The 26,569-nt window shown below is 36.7% G+C and overlaps 1 protein-coding gene across 1 annotated transcript; it reads left to right on the plus strand.

Annotated features, from left to right (window-relative positions):
- The first annotated feature begins 2,762 nt into the window (after window positions 1-2,762).
- On the plus strand, window positions 2,763-25,258 carry cd81a (CD81 molecule a). Its single transcript, XM_056748565.1, has 8 exons — window positions 2,763-2,950; window positions 8,686-8,800; window positions 22,467-22,564; window positions 22,750-22,824; window positions 22,936-23,049; window positions 23,166-23,252; window positions 23,374-23,457; window positions 23,579-25,258. The coding sequence occupies exons 1-8, from the start codon at window positions 2,885-2,887 to the stop codon at window positions 23,639-23,641; spliced, it is 702 nt and encodes a 233-aa protein (XP_056604543.1). The 5' UTR covers window positions 2,763-2,884; the 3' UTR covers window positions 23,642-25,258.
- Window positions 25,259-26,569: the final 1,311 nt, after the last annotated feature.

The following is a 26,569-nucleotide window of genomic DNA, read 5'->3' on the forward strand; positions in this document are numbered from 1 at the left end:
ACACTTGCCTACTCTAGATCCCACAGACGCGCATGCGCAATTGCTGAGTGGCTCAGTAGACACGTGCAAGAGATTCGTTATTGTGATGGTTTCAGATGGCAAAGAGCTTTACTTAACATGACATTAACAAGACCTGAGAAAACCTTGACAATCGTTTAAGTCTCTTTATTAAATAATTGGCACAGTAATTGTAGTGAACACGCTGCACAAACAAAAATTGCCTACATTATGAAATTAACATCTAATACAAATGATAAAGTATTAGTTTATGAGTATGTTATGGCATGTGGTATGTGAAGTAGGCTGAATATACTCAAACTTGTCAGTCGTGGTAATCTTTGAAAGGGTCAAAATGAAGTAAAACGTATTCGATTTTTAACGTTTATTCTTTGAATAACTATCGATCGAAAGTCTCACACCTGCAAACAACAAACAAAATAATATATTGATACACTGTAAATGTTTTGAAACATAACTTTAACATGTAATACTGTTTTACTAAGATTTATATTTATCTAATCATCATTGCTGTTCAAAAGCAGATTAAAGTATGTGTCGTCTTTCAGAAGACACATAGGCTAATGGGGTTAGTCCCAAATTATCAAGGTCTGTTTAGGAGGAAAAGCCATCAAGCCTGAAAGAAAAAATAGTCCATGCACTTATAGGTCCTTGTATCATATTCCCAGGAGTACCACTGACTGTCAGAAACCCATTAATTGATGGTGTGGGGGTAAGATTGAGGGAGTCTCAGTGTCATCTGCTAAGCAATTTGCTCTTCAGAACAAAACACTTTTCTAAATAAAAGCTAATAAAGAGTTAGTTTCAGTAGGAACTAATAGATAAAGGTTTTCTAAAATTGTCTTAGTACTGCAACATTGCACTACAGCATTGACTTACATTATGACATCACATTCTGTATTGTTTTTTGGAGGGAAATTTTCAGTACATTAGTGACATCTAATGGGGAAATTGCGGCTCTGCTGTTCAGGGACTAACGTACACCTTACTTCTATGCTTAGAAAATGCCTTTACTGTACATTTATTGATTGGTTTCATTGGTGTTGGTAAAATTTTCTTAGTTTAAAAAAAAAAAGTTTACTTTTATCACATTTGCATTCCTTCTGATATTCGTCTGTTATGTAATGATATCACACATCTTTGCCTTGCTTTACAGCTCCTCCCGATGCTTCATTTGAATGTTTTACTCTTTCGTATTAAATAGTCATGTTAACTTTAAAAAAAAACAGCTCAAAACATAACAACCATGCCGTGTGTCTAAAATAAAAGAATATATTTATATATATATTGTTGTTCATTCTCTCTCTTTCTTACTCCAGCTTTAATCCTCCTTGTAGCATGGACATGTAAACTAACAGTTCTGTTTAGTGTGTTGACCAAATGTTTATATGCTCTCCTACTTGTAAGTCGCTTTGGATAAAAGTGTCTGCCAAATTAATACATGTAAATGTAATGTCATATTAAACTGTGTCAGACTTTGCTTATTAATAGTGATTATGTCATGACTGGGGGCAACATATAACATACTCTTGTTAGCATTGTTATATGTGACCATTTAATTATTATTAATGCAAAAATTGGTGGCCAAAACAATTGTTTTCAAATTGTCTTTGTCAGTTGGCACATTATTCTTTAAATTTTTGCTGTTTCATGATTTATTATGTTTACATTTAGCTGAATTTGAATTTAACATTCTGTATCATAGCAGTTGTCCTCATAACAGCCTCTAAATCAGTTGTCACTAAAGAATGAACTATAGTGACAATGGTGTCTGTAAGTGAAGGTGATAAAAGTGTTTGTGGAGTTGAAAAAACTCCTTGTGAAAACTTTGGAATTTCACTGTTCATTTCCCAGAGAATTTGACAGGGTTATCCGTATTTTATGGACGTTTTTTGACAACAGTTTTCTCTGTGAAAACTACAGAATTTTTTACAGGGTTTTTCCGAAAAAACAATGGAATTTTTCTGTTAATTTTACAGACAATTTAACAGTGTTTTTCTGTATTTTTTACAGACACTTTCTGATAACAGGTTTTTTATTTGAAAACAACAGAATTTTACTGTTAATTTCACAGGCATTTTTTACAGTGTATCTGTATGCCAGGCCTAATGCAGAAACTGACTAAAAAATATTCACTGAAGTATGACAATCAAACAACTAGCTAAATAAATATAATCTTATGTATTTTTTCAACAACGTACCAGTGTTTATATTGGATTTTACAGGATTGGACGCGTAATACCTTTAACTGATAGCCACTCCTAACTTTGATTGAAAATGACCTCAAAAATGATGTTCTATTCAGCCACTAGGTGGAGACAAATACTTATTTTGGAAACCCATATCCTAATATGACAAAGTGTTTGGCAATGTATTTTTTCACAAATTCTCACAAGTATATCTCCAATGTAGAACAATAAAATACTAATTTGTATTCTTTATCAAAGCCCTCTTGGATTTTAGGATTATGATATCATATGATTTAGAGGTATCATTTAAAACCGGCGTTATTGTGTTGTGAATGGCAAAAGGAGAAACAATAATCCGGTTTTGGGATGAACGTTAAAATATGAAATAAATGAAACGGTGGATTTTTAAGTTTTGTAATCAACTTGCTAGCATTTATAGCTCTTTATTCATGAACTTTTATGAGTCTGTTATAGGTCTGTGTGTAGTGGTCTCTTGAAGGGGGAGGAACTAACTGGGTGTTGCCCGTTTTTCACGTCGACACTAAGCACCGACCAGACGATCACACGCACACACAGATTTGAGCTCAATCTCCGCGATCGCAGCATACTGAGCATCGTCGAGGCATCTCTCTGTTAAAGGCTTTAAAACATCCCCCAGAAACCGAGAAACCGACACCATGGGCGTGGAAGGCTGCACCAAATGCATCAAATACATGCTTTTCTTCTTCAATTTCATTTTCTGGGTAAGCAGTCATTCATTTTGGCCGCTGATCTTGTGTCTGGCCTGAGAGACCGCCATTAGTTTTGTGTATTAAGAAGACTGTTCATCATTAATGTTTCATGTAACGCTATATTGCACAATCCGCTAACGTTAATTTTACAAATATACGACCGAGACACTCATATAACTGGAGTTAAAACAACTACAATTGCAATCAAATTATATTTTAGGGTTGTTTTATGTAAAAGACACATGAATAAAGTGTGTTGGTGAGAAGAAATGGGGTAAAAGAAAACGGGGAGAGTGTGAAGTAAATAGAGGTTTTTCTCCTATAACGTATATAACGGACACGGGGCGGAGAAGCCCAGCAACAAGACCTCAGCTCTTGCTTATTAAAACCTTGCGACAGAGAGTTTGCGTATGTAACGATAAGTATAGCAGTCAAATTTACGATTAAATCTATATTGTATTTTAATTTACACTGAGTGCTAATATATATTAAAATAGCAAATATAATATATAATAAAATAGCAAATAGATTCGAGATATCTTTCAGTAGTGTCGACTATGTCTGAGTATAAAGAACAAACACATAAGTAAATAACCGAGAACAGATCTTTGAGACATTTTTCAATAAGTGTTTTTTTCTGTCTATTTAAATATGTAGTTACCATGCCATTTAACGTTACTGGTCTAGATTGGATGTGTCCTCTTAAAATGGCTGTTTGATTATTTGGTTCCAACTAGTTGTGCTCATAATAACATTTTAGAAGTTAGTCTCTGGATTAAAGAAACTAAATTGCGCCTAGTTTGTGTTCTGCATACGGAGGTGGAAAGGATGTTACATTCTAAAGGTTTTCTACGTTTTCTTCCCAGAAAGTGCCATCATGAGCAATACAAGTTAAACATATTATCACTACAGTTGTGGTCTAAGGCGCAAGTCACATTTCAAGGCATACATAAAGACTAAACAAAAAATTTGTATCAACCATTAAAACAGAAAAGTTATTTTCTAATGAGTTCAAAGGGATACTTTACCTAAAAATGAAAATTCTGTCATCATTTACTCACCTTCGAGTTTTTCCAAATCTGTATACATTTCTTTTTTCTGATGAACACGGAAAAATATATTTGGAAGAACGCTTTTAACCAGACAGACCTCCCATTGGCTACCATATCAGGAAAAAATACAATGGAAGTCAAAAGTTCCCCAGACCTGTTTGCTGTCCTAGATTCTTCAAAATGTCTTCTTTTGTGATCAACAGAACAAAAAAAGGATAAAGTACTTTTTCCAACTATGGGAGTCAATGGGGGGAAAAATCTGTCTTGTTACAAACATTCTTCCACATATCTTTCTCTGTGTTCATCAGAACAAAGACATTTAGACCGATTTGGAACAACTTGAATGTGAGTAAATGATGACAGAATTTTAATTTTTGGGTGAAGTATCCCTTTAACACCCATGTTTAACACCCATGTTTAACATCCATGTTTAACACCCATGTTTAACACCCATGCCCAACAGGTGGCCAAACTTTAACAGCAGAAGTGATTTCATTTTACTTTGAGGCCAATATTCCATTTTGCCTTGGAAGGTTAGCTAACCCAAGTTTATAATGGTGGGGAAACGGTTGTTAAATCATTGTCCAGTTCCAAGCCTCAAATAATACCATTTTGACAATATCTTTATAATACGATAATGATAAAATATGCTAGTTGCTGTATGTGCCAAGGTGAAACAAATGTTATTAATAATTGTACAAGTTTACTAAGGTTTTTCTTGATTGGATGTGTTCTTTGCAGCTGGCTGATGGTTCTTTTCCTGAGCTCAACATTGACATGCTAGGCATTCTGCAACTTTCTTATACTGGGTTGTAGGGCAAAAATAGAAAGGTCATCTCCACACTGCTATAACAGAGTAGAGATGAACAAAAGAGGTCTTGATTCCAAGAGAACAGGATGTCAAACGTATGCGTGTATGGTCAAAAGGAGAATTGTTTTACAAGGATTATGCCCATCACGTTGCTTATATTCCCCATCGTGGTTGAAGCTTTTTTAATATTTTTTTTAACTTGCCCCTGTGTTTTTCCATTATTTTTGCAACACATTTCCACCAATAAAATAGTTTATGGCTTCCATCTTTTAGAAATTCTGTTGTAAGTATACTGTATCACACATAGGTTTGAAATACTGTAAATATAGGCTGTACGGTGCTGAAAGTTGCACTGACATGATAGCTACCCAAACTAATCATGTATGGATCCCCATGATGGTTCTTAGGCCCTGTGTTGTGATCATGTCTTGTATATGGATTGTTAGCAGTGGATGAGAGTTGAACCTTTTAGGCTTGTGCATTTAAAGGCTCCCAAAGGGTGTATTTTTTGATAATACTCATTAAACCTACTTATCCTAAACTGAGACTTAGCTTTTACTGAAATATAGAATGATAACATATGTGCATGAGGTCCTCTATAGGGCCTCACACTTCCTTCTCCACCACGAAGGCGATTCTCAAAATATTGATGTTCACTAGTCAGCCAGGTCACAAATATTTACTTCACGTAGAGAGCTCTGACGTTTCCTTAAAAACAGAAAGCACAAACAAGCGCTGCTGCATGCACATAGTTTGTCGGCCCTAAAGTTTTTTTGAGGGCTGGGGTCATATACATTAGTAAAAGTATGTGTTTCCCTCTGGTTGGTCGGTTTTGATGTAAGTCAGTCACTTGTGTTGTCACTGTCACACCCTGACATTGCTGCAACATTGATTTCCTGTTGTCGCTGGTTGTCCAAAATCTATTTGACCTTTTCAATTCAATTTTTTATATAGTGCTTTTCATCATTTTGCATTTGAAAAACAGCTTTAAATACAAAACATACAATAAAAAATACAAATAAATTTGGCATCACAAGTAAACAATTAAGTTTACATTGTGTAGTTATTTGTTCTGCAAAGTTTACTGTGCTTTCATATCTTTTATCAAAGGAAACCTGTAGCCTTTGGTTTCCAAATATTTTGTGATTTTGAATTCCATCACACTTAAGTCAAGGCCAAAGATCCTCAAACGAGAAATAGATTGTTATTAAATGATGTCTCTTGTTTGCCTCTACAAAATAAGTGGTACGAATAAATGTCAAAAAATTGTCTGAAACCAAGAAGGAAGGTTTTCCAGGACACTGTGAACTTTAGTTGTGGCCCACCCCTGGTGTACTGTCAACGTCTTTCTGGGGAATGTCCTTGTATTCAAGTATTCCTGAACTCACTGTGAGAGAATGTAATGTAAAACTATCCTGGTGAGGATGAGTCGCTTAAAGTGACAGAGCTTCTCCATGCTCCCTCATTTCAGAACCTCTCCCTTTGGCCAGGCTGATATTTACTCAGTTGCTAAGCAGCATGCTGCTTGTGCTCTGGAATGGGCCTATCTGGCCTTTGGAGAGAGTGAGAAAGACAGAAAGAGAAGTGGAAAAAATCTCTCCTCATACTTTTACCCTCTCTACAAACCCTTTTTCCCTTGTTGGTAGTTGGTTTGGAAGGAAATTACTAATGGATAGAAATGATGGTGAAATTCTTACGCACAGCTCACAATATTAAGAACACAGCAAACACTAACAGTATACATCACTAGAACGTTATATATATAAGCTTTAAATACATCCAAAAGTCCCCTGACAATACAGTATACTATGTGTATATAATGGAAATGTGTGTACTGTACTGTATATTGTGTACAATTGTCTATTATTTATTGTATATTGTGTAAAGTGTGTATATTGTTATGTATGTATGTTGTACATTTTCATATCTTGTTGCTTGTGCTGCCATGGCCAAGAGTCTTGTACCTAAGAGTTTCACCATTATTACTCTTGTGAACATGATGTGTGACAATAAAGAGATTTGATTTTGATTTAGACATGATGATACAAGCATACAGAGATAAGCATGTATTTCTGTTAGGGATGCACCGGTACCGATATTTTTTTCTGCTGCTTGCCGATACCTACAACATATTCCTGTATAATGTACAATTATGTTAATAAACCAGTATCTTACTGGTCTACTTAATTTGAAGTACTATTTTTAAGATAAGGAAAAAAAAGTATGATAAGTAGCACAATTTTACTTGCATATTTACTTCAGTTTGCTAAAGTAAACAATATTCTCTGGTGTGGTAAAATGTTAGTGTATTATAACTTGTTCAATTCAACCAGACTTTTATTTTGACAGGACATTGCAAAGAGCGTTTGTTTAAATTAACTCTGAAAGCTTCACAAGCACAATGCGTTCAGGTTCAGTACACGCAATAGCACCACTCTTCACGCAAAACTCAGAATACATATTTAAACAGTATCTAAATATTTCGTTAGGTGTTACGTTAGCGGTTGAGCGCTAATTTCTTGTTTGGAAAAATACATTTGCCAGATTCCGTGCCATAACGTGTTGAACAGCAGATACTGTTTTTATCCCTCGATTCCTTATAGGGCTCTATGTATTTCACTTAAGGTATCGGTCATTGGTATCGGTGGGTCATTACGAGTTCGAGTATGAGTACTTGGTGTCGGGCCGAGACTGGTATCGGTATCAGTGCATCCCTAATATCTGTCGATTATATGAAATACTTTTGCTGTTTTTATGGTTATGACTGTTGTCTCAACTTGGTCATTAAGAGGAGGGAAAGCTTTAACAGGTGTTAAAGACCAGTAAGTGTGAGAAAAAAAGAGGGAAGAGAAAGTGACCAGTGTTTTCTACATGTATGCTGTGTGGGGGGGGGGGGCGTTTGGTCTGACCTGGTGTGAATAACTTGAGCGAGGCAGCTGTTCACAGATGTAGAACTGATGTGTGAATGTTTATCGGTTCTGCGGTTGTAGATTCTGAAAAGGGGTAAGAAACGAGAGAAGGCAAAGGAATGAAGTCAGAACTCATTGTTTTCCCATTTTGATGGTCTGCCTCACATTCCTATTGCTCTCGCCTTTGTGGTGGAGCTGGATCTCCTCGCTCCTAACAGAACCCACCTGGTTCTTGGCGCTCTCCGATCCTCTCTATCTACACCCTGCATTCCTCCACAGAGCATACGCATTCCTGACGAGATCCAGCTGCTCTCACAGGGCCGGCTCTTGTCTGATTAGAACAGTGATTCAGCTGTAAATAAAGCCGTATAAACAAAGCCAAATAAACCCCTTCTGAGTGTCACGCACTCGCCCCTCCCCCACGCACAAAACGTTTTAACCCCTCACTCGTACAATCCTACTTATTGTAGCGCTACTTTAAATGTCTTCCCGACTGCCTACGCCCTCTTTCCTTCCCCCTTTTTCTGTCTTTCCCTCCCCCCAGCCACAAGAGTCTATGAACACCCTCTCTGGTGAATATGCCATGTGTTTACTGGCCTTACTCATCTGAATGCTCATCAGTGTGAGCCATTTGAAGAGAAAACGGGCTGTACCATGCTAGATGTGGAGTACAGTGATGCTTTGATATTTTTAACCCGACGCACTGTGGGCCTCTAGATGGGGTCTGTAACAGGATTCCTCATTCCCTTCCCCCCGACCAACAAAATGTGTCTCCCCTTCTCTTTGTTAAATGGAAAATAAGCAGACAGAGGAAAATGGACAAAATGCACTCAAACCACATCTGGAATCTGGAAACAGAAAGTTGTGTTTAGTAGATAAATAAGAACACAAAAAGTCTGCAAATTTCTAACAGTATGTGTCAATATCCAGTGGTTGAACTTATCACTTATCATTGTTTACGCTTTCTTTTTTTAGCTGGCCGGTTGTGTGATTTTGGGAGTTTCACTATGGCTTCGCCATGACACCAGGACAAGCAGTCTTCTGGAACTAAAGTTTGAGGATAAGGAAGCACCCAGCACTTTTTACATCAGTAAGATAATCTCTCTTCTTTGCTCTCCTCCTTTGTATGTCTATCTATTATTTTATGAGCCAGTGGTTTTCAAACATTTTTGTTGTAAGGACCCCTTTTTGTCAAGTGCATCTCTTTGTGGCCCCCCCAAAAAAAGGCTTATAATCTTATACTAACAATTTTAATTAAACCAAAAACATATTTAGTTACACAATACTCTAAAGTCAATTCCTTTGGTTGATGGTCTTATTTTTCTTAGGTTTGATAGCATAAAATCTATGACAAATTTCGATATTTCATAAAATGCCATAAAAAATGCCCTTGATCCATCTTGGGGCCCCTAGTTTGAGAACTATTAATTCTCAACAAAGTTTGCATTATCAGGCTTAACCTTCTTTGAAATAGAGATATTTTTTGGTTAATTAAGGTCAGACACAGAACAACATTTAAAAAAGAAATCTTAGTGATCTTATTCTCATAAATATGTGTTTTCTCTTGGGTGGCACAAGTGTTTAGTGTGGGTGAACAGGCACACTCCGACTGAGAATAAACAGAGCAATGTTAAACACAGATGCTGCTCATAAAATACAGTCATGCCCAGTGAAAGAATATATTCCAGACATTATTCTCTTACAGCATAGAAATACACTCAAAACAAATGTATATTTTCTCATACAGTATTGCTCTTCTGTGCTTTAAAAATAGCATTAAGATCAAATGTTGTAGCATATATTTCATTTTCCTTTGTAAAATAACCATTGTGTAAAAAAATTTTTTATGATTGATCATAATGATGAATCTTAAAATAGTACAGAATTAGACCTTACTTAGAAAACATGTCTGTTTTCTCCCATAACCATTTGTGTTGTCAGAGGTTAGTGTCAGGGACACACAGGTGGACTTTTTTTTGGATACTCTTTGAAGATTTTGTTTATTCAGGAATCCCTTGTTCCTTTTCAGGCACAGCGAGTAACAAATGGGCAAACGATTCTCAAGTTATATGGAAAACTAGAGAGAATCCTACTGAATAGCAATAGTTCAACCAAACTAACCTTAATCCCTTCCCAGGGGTGTAAAACATTTTTGCTTAGCACAAACAAAACAAATCAGATTTTGCCAGATCTATAGACTTTTTTAGTACTTGTTGGTAAAACAGGAACACCATTAAAACAACAAGTCACTGGACAATGAGCGATTAAATGACTAGTCAAATGACAGAGAAAATGTAATGGTGCATGATACATACTTGTATGTTATTTTAAAAATCACCATGATTGTGGCTATATATCATTTATTTCTTGTACACAGTATATTTATATTTTTAAGAAATTATCTTGAACCTTGTCATTTTAAACAAAATTTTATCAGTTTGTTTTATTACTTTATAAAAAAACAAAGTGTTTTTTTCTACTGTTCACTGAAAATTGCTGAAGTGCAGATGTCTGCTTTCTCATGCTGTCAAGAAAATCATACTGAACTGTATGCCCTCTTATTCCCAATTTTTGTGTAATGTTTTTTATTTCACAAGTTTTTTTTCCAAAAAGGACAAAATCTTGTTCTGTTGAACACATAATGAGATATTTTGAGGAAATTATGAAAACAAAGAATTCTCAGGTACCTTTGACTACGATTTAATTATTCCTACTATGGTAGTCAATGATTTCCTGGAACTGAAATGGCTAACATTCTTCCAAATATCTTTCTTTGTGTTCATCATAACAAAATAATTTATACAGGTATGAAATTACATGAGAAATAATTTTTGAATGAACTATCCCTTCAATAAAGAAACAAAACAAAATTGAAAGAATTTGCCATTAAAAACAAAACTGAATACTTTGAAACAGCCTTTGTAATGCGGAGGTACACGACATGCCTCAGTCAGATTCGGGCTGACAATTCTGATAAGCTGTCAGACATGGGCCGGGCTAGGCCCTGAGCGTCTCGGGCCAGGGCTTAAATTTGAGGGCCGTGCAGGGCTGTAGCTTGAACAAACGAAGTAATGAAAAAGGTTCAACAAAATGCTTTTGGTGATAAACAAGGATATAAGACGATGTAGCAGCGAAAGATCATAATTATAAATGTAATGGGTGCGTGTGATGCGTACAGCTCCATGGTGTAGACGCGCTGCTCATTTTAAATGATAGAAATGGTGTTGGTCAAATGTCCCTACATGCAGAGTGCGAATTTAGCAGGAAATAATATGGAAGCTGAACATAGTGATGCGAACGCCATGAGGTAATGCTATTTGTTTGCTCTGTAGTACACTGACAAAATCACGTTTGTACTGGTGGAGAACCGCTGTGAATACTGAATCATTAGTTAAATTTCACTTACCTCAAACAATGTCGTATTCAGTATGGCTTGGCGACATCTCAAATCCTGGCCAGTTTGCGTGTCTGCGTTTCAACCGCAAAAGCTGACACAGTAGCGAGCGAGCATATGTTCGTACGTACACTACGTGTTTGTGTGTATGCTTCGCACATTGCACTGAAGAATTTAGAGAGGGGGCCGCCATAGTCTCGTCAATGAATGGGAAACACTGCGGAATCCTGTTATTTTTCCTGTACTGGCTGCTCTGCGTGTCTGAGTGAATGATGTGCACAGATTAACACACTACACAAATTATTCTGAGAGTTTATTTTGCTAGCATATTACTGTTTGTGAGAAGCTATCGTCAAACACACACTAAAACTCAAGCGCCTTCCCGACGACCCGTCAAAATAAAAGTCCCATCACCTTGAACACTCAGGCGAAAAAATACTGTAGTATTTGCTTAAGGAAATTGTAGTACCTGTGTAGTAAATTGATAAACTGTAAACACTGTGATATACTATAGTAAGGTTCTAAAACACTATAGTATCTAGGAATTTTACTGCAGTTTACTATGGTAAATAACACTATAGTATACTACAGTAATTAATATGGACAAATATAGAGGACCTCTTTTGTATAGTAAAAAATGGATTATACAGAATCTAGAAAAAAAAAATTTTTTAGGTTAACTAAAAATTAAATGGCCCTAATTTATCCATCCGTTTGTAACATTAAAGCAATACTACAGTTTTTAGAGTTTTTAGACCTTAAATTAAGTGATCTGACACTTAGAAGCCTGAACAGGAATCAATATCTGACAGAGTTCACTCGGTGGTGTGAGCTGCAAGAGGAAACCGTTTGCAAAATGGATGGAGACCTAGCCTTCCTGCAACCAGATTTGAAAGTCTTATATGGACATTTTTCTTACTGTCTTGTACTTTTGAGCTTATTAGCTATTAGGCTGTGCTCAGGTTGTTTATTGGCGCACTAGCGTTACTGGTTCAAAATGTATAACCGCAAGGTAGACTAGAGATAATGTAATGTTGCCGGGTCTCGATAGCTTACATAGCATGATCGTGCCTCGTCACGAATTTAGTGTTATGCTTGTAAACAATGACTACGAAACACAATAAATGTTTCATGGTCAAAAGTTGCTGATGCCTTAGTGCATGCACGTAGACTAATGTAATCGGTATCTATAGTTACTATGCTAGGTACTATTCCCATAGAGTTGAGTGTAAGTTAGAGATTGCACCTGTTACAAAAAGCACAACGCCTGGTCGCGAGTTTGTTTCCCAAAAGAGCCGAAAGAGTGCTTTAGTACATGCACAGTTTATGAAGTGAGATGATGTAATATTGGTTTCTGCTTAGTAAACAAATTCACGTATATCGCCCAGCCCACGGAGAAGCTTATACAATGACAGTATTTACTGACAGTAGACAAATGCATTTATCAACCCCATGGGGAACCATCAGCAAAAGTTCTCCAATGTTGCTTTAAAGCTACAGTTTGTAAAAAAACGCACCTAGAGGGCACATGATCAAAACAACAAAAATGGCTTAGCTTGACACTTTGAAGGAGCGTAGAATGATAGGATCTGTTGTCTTCAACTCAAATAAAAGTTCATGTTTTTCCGTGAGTGACGCGAAAAACATCATGCAACGGGGAGGGAGTTCACATGTCCGGACCTGTCAAACAGTAGGTGTCATTAAGCTCTTCACGCGAATCGTCGCTTGAGTTGAAATGTTTCAACTTGTGTGGAAGACACAATTGATGCGCGTTCGCAGCAATGGCGCCGCCTGATTCATGTAATTTCTGTTGTGTCTTTGCATTGACATTGTATGTAATTTACTAGTGCAAATTGCATAATTCGTATTTGGTGTGATCCACGTATTAAAAATAAAAGTGCTGAAAGGTTCTTCACAGTGATCCCATTGAAGAACCATTTTTTCGCCTCAAAGGACCTTTTGTGAAACGTAAACGTTCTTGAAATGTTAAAGGTTCTTAATGGAACCAAAAGGTTTTTCTATGGAATCAAATAACCTTTTGAAGCACCTTTTTTTAAGAGTGTATGTATGAATATTTTCACTCACAGTCCTGTCTGCTCTCACACACATCCACACACCTTTATGTTTTCAATGAGTTTAAAACAGAGTGCTTCTGTAATGTGAAATATTATCTCGTGTTCTTGTCAAATGGAGATTTTTTGCCCGCTTTGTTTGCTAGAGGGTGGAGTTAGCGTGGCTCCACTTAGGATTTGGAAAATGTGAAAGTCATGTTAAGAATTTCCTGAACATTTAAGGCTGGTGTAGTGGAGTAGGCGGGGCGAGACCATGGTTCGAGACCGGTGAGTAATGTTAATGAGCGCCAGCTGTGCGCACACCGGTCTCGAATCACCTAGGAGATCGGGAGCATATAAGAGAATGAGCGACCGGACTGTCGAGGAGAGAGGACCGGGCCCGAACATGTTTATATTTGTATATATTGTTTTGTTCGCCGGCGGTTGGCCGTGAGGGGCCGCCAGCGGTTATTACTTTATTAAATGTTTAAATGTCTTCCGGTTCCGGTCTCCTTCTTTCCTTTTAATGAACCTTGTTACAGCTGGATACATATGTAACAACTCTTTGTTTTTGTTTGTGTGTGTCTGTCTGTCTTACAGTTCATGAATATGTGTAAATGATCTTGCTTACAATCATGTGTTGCCATGCAGATCATCACAAAAGCAAATCTAAAATCATAAATTTGTACTTTTTGGGAAAGCAAGGTGTGTGAATGTAACATATGGATTCCGTACTAATGTAGCAAAATGTGTGTTATACAAACTGTTAACATGTAATGAAAAAAGTAATTAAGCACAAGAAGTCTTAGTTTGCACTCACTGTCAATCATCTACTGCGCTGAACATTGCTGGATCTTTGCCACTTACATGTAGCATTTATTAAATAAATTAAAATCATTATTAGATTAAAATAGATGTAACCAGGAGAGATGCTGTGGGCTGGTACATTATATTAGGTGATGTAGGCATTATATCACAGCCCCTATAATCTAGACACAAATGGTCACAGGTCTCACGCATCTCACGTGACCATTTTTGATTGCATCACACCAACCATAATCTAACATCCAGGTGTAAACTGGGCAGTACGTTCAAACAGTTGTTTGACAAGCCCATGACCCTCTGACCATGAAGGTCCAGCAGGTCAGGGGTACAGACCCCTTTTATAAAATCCCAGCAGGTGGCATGTATAATGTCTGGGAACAGCTGAAGGGCTGACTGGAGGATCACTTATGGCTCATGCACTGTGGGAGAAGCAGTGGCGGGTGGTGGTGGCAGCAGGGGGTTGTGGGTAAAATAGGGTTTGTGCAATACTAACACATTTTAACACAATAAATATACCCAATACAGAGCTGCTTACAGTTCAAGCAGACCTCAAAGCCAAGCATCAGCAAATTAAATAGTTACTCCACAGTCTGAAATGCATTTTTCAAAATAATTAAAGATATTTAAGGGAATGACATAATGCAAGTGATGAATGAAAATGTGCATTTTGAGTTGTTCTGCCGGGATCAGATGCACGCTTTGATCTATTGTCCGTCTGCAAAGTGCAAAGATGCCATGTAAGGAGTGCTGATGAAACATTACAGCTCTCATCTTAATGTGAGGAAATGGCCTGCAGCCAGAATCTCTCCACGCCCTGCTTTGCTCTTTATGGAGTGTAATGTGAGAGATCATAAGTGCCCAAGCCCATCAGAGAAAGAGCTGTGAATGGATTCAGGAGAGGAAGGCTTTTGCTTTGAATAAACAAATGTCTTTCTTTTTTATTGGCTCTAATCCTCAATTGAAATTACATATTGTTTTTATTGGAAGGTATAATATAAATGTAAATGTAACAACTTATAAAAAATAAAAATGGTGAGAGCTGCAATCATTAATGATGATCTACTTGGAGCTTCTTGGTTTGCTAATGTATTTGCAATAAATGGCAAAAGTCAAAAGCATTCACAGAGACCACAGTCTCCATTGCATGCAGCCAAGCACTCCCCTTCTTGGCTAACCAGAAGAGGCTTTGAAATACTAATGATTTGGCCCCTTCCTTACCTGATTTAAACCAGATTGTGAATTTGTTGGCCCTTCTCAAGGGTGAGATTTACTGCGAGGGAAAACAATACACATATTTGAACAGCATTTGGGGTGGTTTGGTGGCTAGAAGTTTGGCTGTGTCTTCCACTGAATATTTTAAAAGGCCAACCATTTTTTTTTAGTGTTGTAGAGTATCTTCTTGTATTTTTGTAAATCATGTTAAATCATGTTTTTTTAAACCTCCAATCTCCACCCAAACCCTTCCTTCATGCATTGGTTTTATTTTTTAGCTTTCTAACATGGCCAACAGGTTAAATTAGTTTGTTGTTTTACCAAAGAAATATGTTAAAATAGGACCTCTAAGATTGTTCTGCCTATTAAGCCTATTTATCAAAATGCATTTGTTTTAAGGTTTTTCCTTATCTCAACCATTAAACTCAAGTTATGTTGAGAAATTGCTCATCCAGCATTGTTTAAGCCTCATGGTGGTATGTGGTCAGCCTCTTCTTGCAAATGCCTGCTGCTGAGTGTAAGGGGAATGGAACTGACCCCGGGTGACTCAATTATTCCTTAATGGCAGGGGAGTGATGTATCCATAGAAATAAAATAAGATGAGTGGCTGTTGTGCTTAAACAGAGAAGTACATTTTGGACTAGAGTTAAGGGCTCATATCAATGCGACTTTAGTGTCATTAGGGCTTCTTCGAGCTGTATTGATTCCTATTTACAGAATGTAAAATAAATCAGAAGTTTGTATTTAATTTGGGACATTGGTTAGTTTCGAGTAGAGGTCAACCGATTCATAGTTTTTGCCTATTAATCGGCCACGATAACTCTAACTATTGTTAATCAGCAAAAATCCCCACTTTTTTTCCTGGTTGCGTTTGATCCAGACGCAGGAGGGAAAGCTTCACATTGATATGAAATGAGAAAGTAAAACAGTGAACTCTAGAGGCGGGAATAAGAATAATACTGACAGCCTGTGGAGATGCAAGGAGTGGAATAGGCTACATTATTTGAGGATTTAAAAGTTTGACAATAACAAGGTAGAGCACATTCAAGTACAGAAGATATGTTAAAAAGTATTTAATTTGTTGACCATATACTGCATTAATGGAGAACAACAGTATTTTACCGCCAAGAGCGCGCTGACATTAGTAGCCTACAGAGGTGCGGAGTAACGTGCTACATTTACTTTATTACATTTACTTGAGCAACATTTTTGTGAAGAAACACGCATTTACACACGACAATATAGTAAATCACCAAAATCACAAAGGTCATGTTTATACATTACTTCTAAATATTGCTAAGAGATCAAGTTTGTCAAACCACTTTGTATTCTTGTGTAGATCATTATGATTACAGTAATCCCAGACTTCGCTGCACATAGAAGCAGATGATTCCATTCATATCATGGACATATCATGTATTCAGTTATGATGCAGCTTTTAAAGAATAGTATTTTCAAGAAGAGTAAGACTATGCTCACCAAGGCTGTGTCTAAGTACAAACTGTATAGTAATGTTGTAAAAATGTTTCAATTTCAATTTTGTTTAAACCATACAGTTGAGTTTAATACTTATCAATATAGTTAATTTTTAGGTGTTTTAATTAATCGTTATCGGCAGGTACTGCCCGCCTTAGTTATCGTTAATGGCCAAATCCAATATCGGTCGACCTCAAGTTTAGAGATAGCGAAACATCACAGCTTTTAAATGACCAAAAGTTGGACTTTTTAAGAGTGGTGAATCTGCTTCGTTTTACATGTTTGCAAGTATTTATGTGTCGGGTCGCCCACACAAGAAGTTCACGCAAATATCAACCCATGACTTTATATGACAGGAAGTGTATGTATTTGTAATACTTTGGTCAGTCAGAACATTTCATAAATTACATAGAAAAATGTACGAGATTACCACATACCACATACCTCATTCTCAGTATATGATCATTCAGTTTTTGTTGTAACATAGACCAAAGAAATCCAACGTTTTACTCTTAATAAAGCAAACAAAGTGAATGAATGTCTTACTGGTTCCTCCTTACCCCACCCCACCACAAGCAGTTTGGCAATGTATTTTCACAACAAATTCAGACACATGACAAAGAGCTAACTGTAAATCTACTAAAACAGGCTGTGGTGATCGCAAGGAGGACGCAAGTAAAACTCCTACTAAAAACCTAGCTGTATGAATTAAAGTGATAGTTCACCCAAAAAATAAAGTTGTTTCAAAATTGTAAAATTGTAATTGTTCTGCTGAACACAAAAAATATGTATTTAAAAGAATGTTTGTTTTGGGACACCATTCACTACTATTTTAGAAAAACATCTACTATTGTAGTCAATGGTGCCCCAGAACTGTGTAGTTTCAGAATCAGAAATCAGAAAGAGTGACAAGGCATAGGTAACAAAACGTAAAAAAATAATATGTGAGAGACAATACTCATTTTACAAAAAGGACAATATTAGACAAAAGGACAATAGACAGTGTATTGTATGTAAAGATGCGATACAGATAGTTTCCCACATTCTTTTAAATATCTTCTTTTGTGTTCAACAGAACAAAACAATGTATATAGGTTTGAAACCAACAACTATTCCTTTTACGATATTAGCACTGACTGAAAGTAGAAAACCATTTTATGAAACATAGAAAGAACATAAAAGATAAGCATTGCTGAACTATATGATAATAAAACTTCTAACTTTAATCCTACCATTCTTTGAGCGGTCCACCCTTTGGTTTAACTTTTGTATGGTGGCATGCTGATGTCAACAGGTTTCATTAGACACTTAGCCAAAATGGTTTTTCAGTCAATATTGAGAATACATTTAAATTCAATTAGCAAAATGGCTTCCTGTTCCTATGATCACAATCACTTTAAAAATCCATCAGCACTCACCATCAACATTGAAGCACACTATTTCTCATAGTCTTGGGGTTTTATTTGTACCACAGAACTGATATGGATTTATGCTCTTCTGTACTGAAAGCCTATTTAAGTGTACAAATTAATTTGTCAAAAGAGTTTGGCTGGTTGTAAGCCAGATGCTGTTTGATGAGTTGAAGAATGTCAATCAGACCAGAGCTATGGGACCTTAGTGAGATACAGCTCAGGCAATAGCACAAGAATGCCACTGGTAATAATAGTAATGGTATATTAAGGGAATGCAGTCTTTTATTGATTTTCTGGTTTTCTTCCATTACCACTTTGAATTAAATTCTTGAAGGGTTTGTAGACTTACTGTATTATTTTTCAAACTTCTTTGAAAAAGCCCATTCGAATGTTATTTCAATAAACTTAACAGAAGGATACAGGCATTATTGTGCAATTTGTCAATTTTTTTCTAGCAAATACTGTACTGTAATGTCTTCTATGCTGTAACACATAATTCCTGTTGTTAACTTGCCATGGAACTGAAGTTGCTGATTATGTTTGTTCGATTTCCTTCTAAGGAAGTGACCTTAGTTCCACCGTTCGTCTAGTTTTGTCAAATTTAACAGTTATTCAGCTTCTATTTGTTATAATCCAGTTGGACTGTTATAGCCTGACAAAATTATAATTGTATGTCCCTGAAAAAAACGTGTTAACCTAGCTCTTTTCATGCTGTATCATAATAGTTACTCAGATTCTATTACCAGATTATTCATCATTAAACAGAGGCAGTGCCTGGGCTGGCTGAACAAAGGTTTGGATTTTGAAAACAACATTCATATTCTGGTTCTTTTACTCCATATTCCACACCCTACATACATAAGCCTGGCAGCATTAGGCAGACAAAACAACAATACTTCTTGCTTGCTTTTTTCTGTAGCTGGAGCAAGTTTTGTTTCAGGTTGTCATCCGGACACATGATAAAATCATTCAGACCACTTCAGCTTAACCGCACACACACACACGTAAACATTTGACAATGAAGTCAGATTTATCATCTAATTTTACCATCTTAATCTGATAACGACTGAACGTGTGAATGATGAAAATTCAATTAGGGGTGTGTGGGCACACAAACGTCCTTATGGTCATCTTAGTTGTGCTGAGTGAGAGGTAATGATCTAAACAGAGGAAAGGAGTCAACAGCATCATCAAAAGAAAAACAAAGGCAAGATTGATGAGTAAAACAGGAAAAGGAAGTAATTATCCTAAGGATCGCAATGAATGCATTTCCACTCACTAGAGGAACACTAGACAGCAGCAACAGGTTTAGATTGAGAAGAGGCTTACACATAAATGACTAATCTTTAATCAAACTAATATAATAAAATAAAATAAGTGCCAGTGTTTTATAAAGGGTGTTGTGTAAAGTAGTAAAGCAACATTTAAGTTAACTAAATTTGCATGTACATGCTTTCTGTTTAAAGGACAGAAGTTACAAAACACAGTCTCGAGAGTAAAAAGAAAGGAGAGGAAAAATCTGCTCATAATTTCTTCCACCCCTCCTCCACAACAGCTCCGCCTGCTGCCTGAGAACATGCCTATCTCTCGTTTCTTCACTTTCTGTGCTGTTTTTCTTCTCACCATCACTTCCAGTGTGGTTGGACTCTACCATCATCTGTTTGTGCTTAATTTGTGCATGCTCGTATTCTTTCCCCATTCCACATTCACTCTTAAAGGGATAGTTCACCCCAAAATGAAAATTCTGTCAGGAATTACTCATTCTCTAGTTGTTCCACACCTGTATAAATGTTGTTGTTTGGTTGAACACAGAGAAAGATATTTGGGTGAAACAAAGTATAGTTGGCAAAATGACAATGGTAGTCAAAAGTGCCCCAGAACTCTTTGCTTTCCTACATTCTTCAAAATATCTTCTTTTGTTCAACAGGACAAAAAATATCAAGTATTTTTTTTCTTCTGTGGTAGTCAATGGGTTACAAGAGCTGTAGGGTTATAAGCATTCTTCCAAATATCTTTCTCTGTGTCAATCAGAGTATATGATGACTGAATTTTTTTTTTTTGGATGAACTAACCCATTGACTAATACAGCTGTCCAATTCAATGCCTTTTTATTCCTTTTATTAATTTGGCTTCATTCTTCTTATACTGATGTCTGGAGTGCTTATCCTGTTCCTGTCCATCACATTTTCCTGTTTTCTCTTTTTCCATTTCGATCCCTTTTTGCACATTTCCTTTTGGTATGTGCCACGCCCAGCTCTCTCTCTTTCGCTCTCACTGTCTGTCTGTCTGTCTTTTATTGGCTGAGAGCCACATGTCTGCTCTTTGAATTAGCCGGAAAAGCTACATATGAAATGGGGACTTTCTTCACACTCACACACACTTATTCATGCACCTTCTTAGATGTACAGACAGAAACGCAGACATCGGAATCAGTAAATCTTCCTGGAGGGATGCGGGTTTCTTCTGTATATTGTGTCATAAGACATTCATTCCATACAGGAAGCACCTGGCCATAGCGATTTCTTACATCCTCCATGTTCACCTCAGTTTTTATTAAGCCAGGTTTAGACAATCATGTCAAAGCGTTTATTCTGCTCAGCAGCAAAGCTTTTTGTGCTTGTTTACACATCAGTTATTCACATATGCTGGTGGTATGTAGTTGGATATGTGAATTGTAAAATACATTTCAGAAATCTTACGATGAAAGAAACAAGCAGAAAGAGAAAGCAAGGTGTGGTTTTCAAAAGTGAAAGTGTATTGTGAATCTGTTTAGTATGCTAGTCACACCCCGCCGGTCTATTCAGGCCTGTCACACTGAGAAATGGCCTGGTGGCACTTCCTTGAGCCCAGTACCCACCGCAATTAAGTAAATGGAGCCAGTCGATCCCATCCTCCCCAGTTTGCATTGATTTCTAAAAAAAATCTCGCAGTAAGTGTATTGAGGGTAAATGACAGCAGCATAACATTCAGTTGTTTTTAAAATCATGGGCACATAATTGAATTAATATGATTAAGATTCTTTGACCAGCAGAACTGAAGATGCACTCTTTGTGCAGGCTGGAAGATGAGATATGAGGTTGGTAAATGATAATGACTCAACATTATACTTAAAAAACCCTGTAGAACAACAGAGAGGTACGATACAAAGAAACAAACCCCATTGTTTGCATAATGTAAATAATGCAGTATTATAAACTGAAGCCGACATACACAAGGGAAAGCTAGGACTGAAAAGTAGAACTGTGGAAGACAGTGTTTAATTAATTCATGCACAGTCATATACTGTGTGCTGAGTCACCTAACATTTATATGTCTGTTTCTCACGAGAGAGGGCTTTCCTTTTTTCTGTCTCACTGTCATGTGAAGATCCATGCAAACAACATTGATGTGCCAAAGGGCCTCCTGGGGTTGCTATGGTTACACCAGTTACTTAGAACTCAGTGTAACTAAGAAATGTAAAAAAAGGAAATGTTAAACCTTTTTTTCTTTTGGGCTTTTAAATGCACACAGCTTGCATTTAGTTTAATTTTTACTTCCACAAATACACTTAGTGTTACATAAGAGGGCTAATTTTCTGTTAACCCCAAGTTCTTTTTTCTGTCAGTGAGGGAATGGAAACAGAAAGTTAATTTGGGCACTGTGTACTTCCCTGTTTTGCAGTTTTCTTCTTTTCCTCCCATTCGATGAAAATAAGCACACAGTGACTTCTGTTGGTCACAGTGAAGTACTGCAGCCTCAAAAATGTGTACCTTTTTTAGTCTGCATTTGAAGGTACAGTTCATAAATAAATGTAAATTCTTTCTTCCTTTACTCATAAAGGCTAAAGTACACTACAAGATTTGATCAGTTAGTGTGTCTGCTGTCTAGTTTTAAAAAACCTGTTCAAATCTGAAAAGTTTTGTAGTGTATTCCAGCCATAACTTATGTTGTTTCACATCTGTATAAATTTCTTTGTTCTGATAAACACAGAGAAAGATGCCTGTAACCAAAAGGTTCTTGGCCGCCACTGATTAACATAGTAGGAAAAAATGCTTTGCAAATGTTTTTGTTTTGTTGAACACAAAAGAAGATATTTTGAAGAATGTAGGAAAGCAAACAGTTCTGGGGCACTTTTCACAACCATTGTAATTTTTCCATCAATGGTGGCCAAAAACTGGTTATAAGCATTTTTCCAAATATATTTCTCTAGATATACGTTTATACAGGTTTGTAAGGACTCAAGTAAATTATAAAAGAATTGTCATTTTTGGGTGAACTGTCTCTTTAAGCAGCTGAGCTTAATGGCTCAATTTATGGTTGCTTGATGTTAACATTATGCAATAAGTATCAGTTTTGTTTAAGGAGCTTGGATATCTGTTAACATACATTTTGCTGTACCTCTTGCAGGTGTCTACATCTTGATTGCTGTTGGTGCTGTCATGATGTTTGTTGGATTCCTTGGTTGCTATGGTGCCATACAAGAATCCCAGTGTCTTCTGGGAACCGTGAGTAACGCATCCTGAGACCACTTACACAAAATAAATAGCTTTGGTTTATTCTAATAGTTATTTAACAACATTTAATACTACCTCTCCAAAGTCCATCTTCATATGAGTGTTTATAATACATTTATAATCACCTCAGTGGTTTGACTAACTCTTGCCCATACACATGTTTTTTTCCTCTACAGTTCTTTGCCTGTCTGGTCATTCTGTTTGCCTGTGAGGTCGCTGCTGGTATCTGGGGATTTATGAACAAAGATAAAGTGGGTTTCTCATACAAACAATCAGTTTCAAGCCATACTTATATACTCACAACTTTTACATCAAAACACCTTCTTGGGTACAAAATTGAGATTCATTGTTTTTGTTTTCAGATCTCCGAAGAGCTGATCACTTTTTATGACTCAGTGTATGACACAAGTGTTTCATATACAAATCCTGACGAAAGGCAGGGAGCAAATGCTGTGTTGAAGGTCTTTCATGAGACTGTAAGTAGTCGTCATGTAATTTAGGAACAGTTTAAACAATGTTTGAGCATAATTCTCCAAAGCTTAAAAGGTATTTTGTAAGAGCACCTATAATTTGTGTCATTGCTGGATTTCAGCTTAGCTGCTGTGGAAAAGGGGGCTTCGACACTTTCATAAATAAGCTAGCCACAGATATCTGTCCTGATAGAGCTAAAATCACAGAGGTGAGAAACTTTTTTCCTGTATATGCTGTATAATTCTAAAGACTGAAAGTACAGAGCATGTTTATTTTATTTAATGGCACTGTAGAATTAGAGCTTAAAAATCCATTCTTCCTGTTTCCAGGGCTGTCACAGCAAGATCAAAGAACTTTTCTCTGAGAAGATCTATCTGATTGGCATTGCTGCCCTGATTGTTGCTGTTATCATGGTGAGTGAATGTGTTTAGTGTAGTTTCATTATGGTAGGGCATCAATCTCAATGTAATGTTTTATTATAATTTTAGCTCAGACCCCCATAACTTATCTTTATTATGCCCTTTTTTCCTTCAGATCTTTGAGATGATCTTCAGCATGGTGCTCTGCTGCGGTATCAGGAACAGCCCCGTATACTGAAATAGAAGGGGCAAGATATGAAGTTCAGCAACAAAAAAAAGTTTTATATCTACCATCTCTTATTTTGTTTTATATGTACCATCATATTCTAATCTAGTCACTATGTCCAGTTCCTCAAGCCTCATAGAACAATTTTGTAGTGCATTTTTATTCCAATAACGCAGTGGATCCCCCCATAGCTAGGCAGTTATTGTTTACACTGTGACTAGTTGCAATATCTAGCGTTTGCGGTACACTTTACACACATTCACGTTAACACATGAAGGATGGGTACATTTATTTGCTTGTAGTTTTCTTGTGTTACTGTTTTCATTCTTTTCGTATGTACATGTATAAACTGTATATATTTGCAGCCCTGTATGGCTCTTCAGCATGAATCTTGTATCGAACACTCCTGTGCATTTTCCTCTCAGAGACTGGTGTTTTTACGAACACGTTTCTTCTTGAGAAACCACTAAATAAACAGTGTTAGCTAGGTGAGGAGAAAGACAGAATACAAAGCTTATTAGAAGTGAGATTGCAAAGATTTAACAAAAGTAAATGAGCAAGTTTGCTTATTACAAAGTGTGCCGTTCAGCAGAGCCGAGTCATTAGTCTTGATACCAAAAAAAAAGCGGATCAATGGTTGTTATAGTTGTCATGACATGAGGGCTGCAGTGTTTCACGCAAAGTCTCTTTATGCTCTCTGAAACTACTAAAGTGTATCGTATTATCTTGCATGCCTGTCACAAAAGGAGTTTGACCTGTAGATTCACTGCCCCATCGCTGAAGTTCTTCTGTCCTGCCACTTTTTACTGTCTAGTATAGACAGGACTGGGTTTCTACATGCCTTTAGCCTTATGAATTGAACACCCTATCAATTAATCACTTACATCATCCTAATCATCCCTAATGGAATGTGTTATGACTCTACTGATACCAATGTAAGCAGGGTTAATAGATCGATGAACATTGGCTCTTTTACTGCCAGCACTATAATAGTTGCTGTAGTACCCCATCCCTAACACCAGTGTGCAGTCTATTACCATTAAGAGCCAGTGAACCACTAATCTGTTTGTGTCCATCATGCACTTCTTTCTCTAGACCACACTTATACAAAGCTCCCTTCATATGAACACTGATTTATTAATATCAGATTTGTGATTTACTACATGCATTATGCAACTCTGTCTTGTTAACACATATTGCCTATGCGGATATGCTTCAAAGTGTCTTGTAACATGTACAGCTATACAGTATACTAATGACCATGTAAAGACAGTGTATGCCTTTAATTGTGATGTCGTTTCTGGTACTTTGTCAAAAGAAGAGAACCTCCACAGAGATTTCAGTTGAAGCATGTAAAGCTTTAAGGGTTATAACAGCTGAAGCATGATACTGAAACTATAAACATTATGAAGTCGAAAAGAGCTGTTTATGAAGTGAACTGTTCAAACACTCGAGTAGTGTTAGATAACTGTTGAATTTAATCGTGCTGAAATAATCTCGCACTTACTTGAGACAGAAATTCACAGCTGTTATTTGAATCTCTGCCCTGACTCAACAGTTTAAACAGTTTAAGATTTTGCTCTGGTTTTATTGCCCAAATATTTAGGAAATAAATGTATTTTACAAATATTGTGTTTTCGTTTTATTGCTTTTTGCATGTTTAATCCTAAATCAAAAAAGGGAAAAAATATTAAAGGGATAGTTCAACCTAAAATTACAATTCTGTCATCATTTAGTTATCTTCAAGTTGTTCCACATCTGTATAAATGTCTTTGTTCTGTTGAACCCAGATAAAGATATTTAGAAGAATGTTAGCAATTTTCAGTGCCGGGACATCATAGACTACCTGAGTAAATGATGAGAGAATTTTCATTTTTGGTTGATCTGTCTCTTAAATGATTCATTTAGCAGAAAGGTAAATATCATTGTTATGTAAATTCAGTTTAAAAATTACGATAGTATATCCTATCAGCATAAGACCAACTTGTAAACAATAGTTAATTATTTGCAATCATTCTCATTTTAGTCTCAAAATACCTCAGGATATAGACACCAAAGAGATGTTCTTATGAAACAGCCACAATACAATAACCAGGGTGATCGCTGTACAATATCTCACACCGAGAGATCTCACTAGTAGATTAAACTAGCTTTCCTGTAGCTCAGTGGTAGGAGCATTGCCTTAACAACGCAAGGTTGTGGGTTCGATCCCAGGATACCTATGTAAAATGTATAGGTTAAAGCAATGTTGGATAAAAGCGTCTGCCAAATGCATAAATGTGAGTTGCTGGAGTACTGGAATGGGTGCGGTTTACTGAACGATGGGGGCTCCCCTTTTCTTACAAAAGCTAACAGAAAGTGGATAAAGCATCAACCGTGATGATTCATGCAATAATGGACGAGACCGTGATCTTCTCTATACACAGAAAATAATAACATCCTGTCAAACTAATCTAATTCGAGCTGCTATCTCATTAAACATGTGTGCTAGCTTGCAATCCGCACTTTTACTTCTCTTCCCCAAATTCTTTTGCTCTTGTTTTAGCCCAGTAGCAGCATATAGTTTATGAATAAGTTTTATGAATATCATGTATGATATTAATTTATGATTAAATCCCTGGGAGGAGGAATCATGCAAGGTCAGAATTTGGGTGTGTACTTCTTTTTAAGTTACTCCTTTGTAGTGCGTGCTTGACTCGGAGGAGAAATAGAATAAAGAGGGACTGAAAGAAGGATATTGTGAGACCGTGTTCCCTGAAAACAACGGAAAGGAACCAAAGGGAAAAGACGTTAGGAACACAGAGAACAATGAAAGGAAAGAGTTCTGGATTGGTAAGTTCACTGATGGACTTTTGAGCTAATTGAGTGGTTATTTTCCGTTTTTCATTTACAAATGCGTTTATTCAAAACTGTTTTGTGCTAAAATGACAAATATATAGT

The sequence above is a fragment of the Triplophysa dalaica genome, chromosome 1, assembly GCF_015846415.1.
Source record: "Triplophysa dalaica isolate WHDGS20190420 chromosome 1, ASM1584641v1, whole genome shotgun sequence".
NCBI lineage: Eukaryota > Metazoa > Chordata > Actinopteri > Cypriniformes > Nemacheilidae > Triplophysa > Triplophysa dalaica.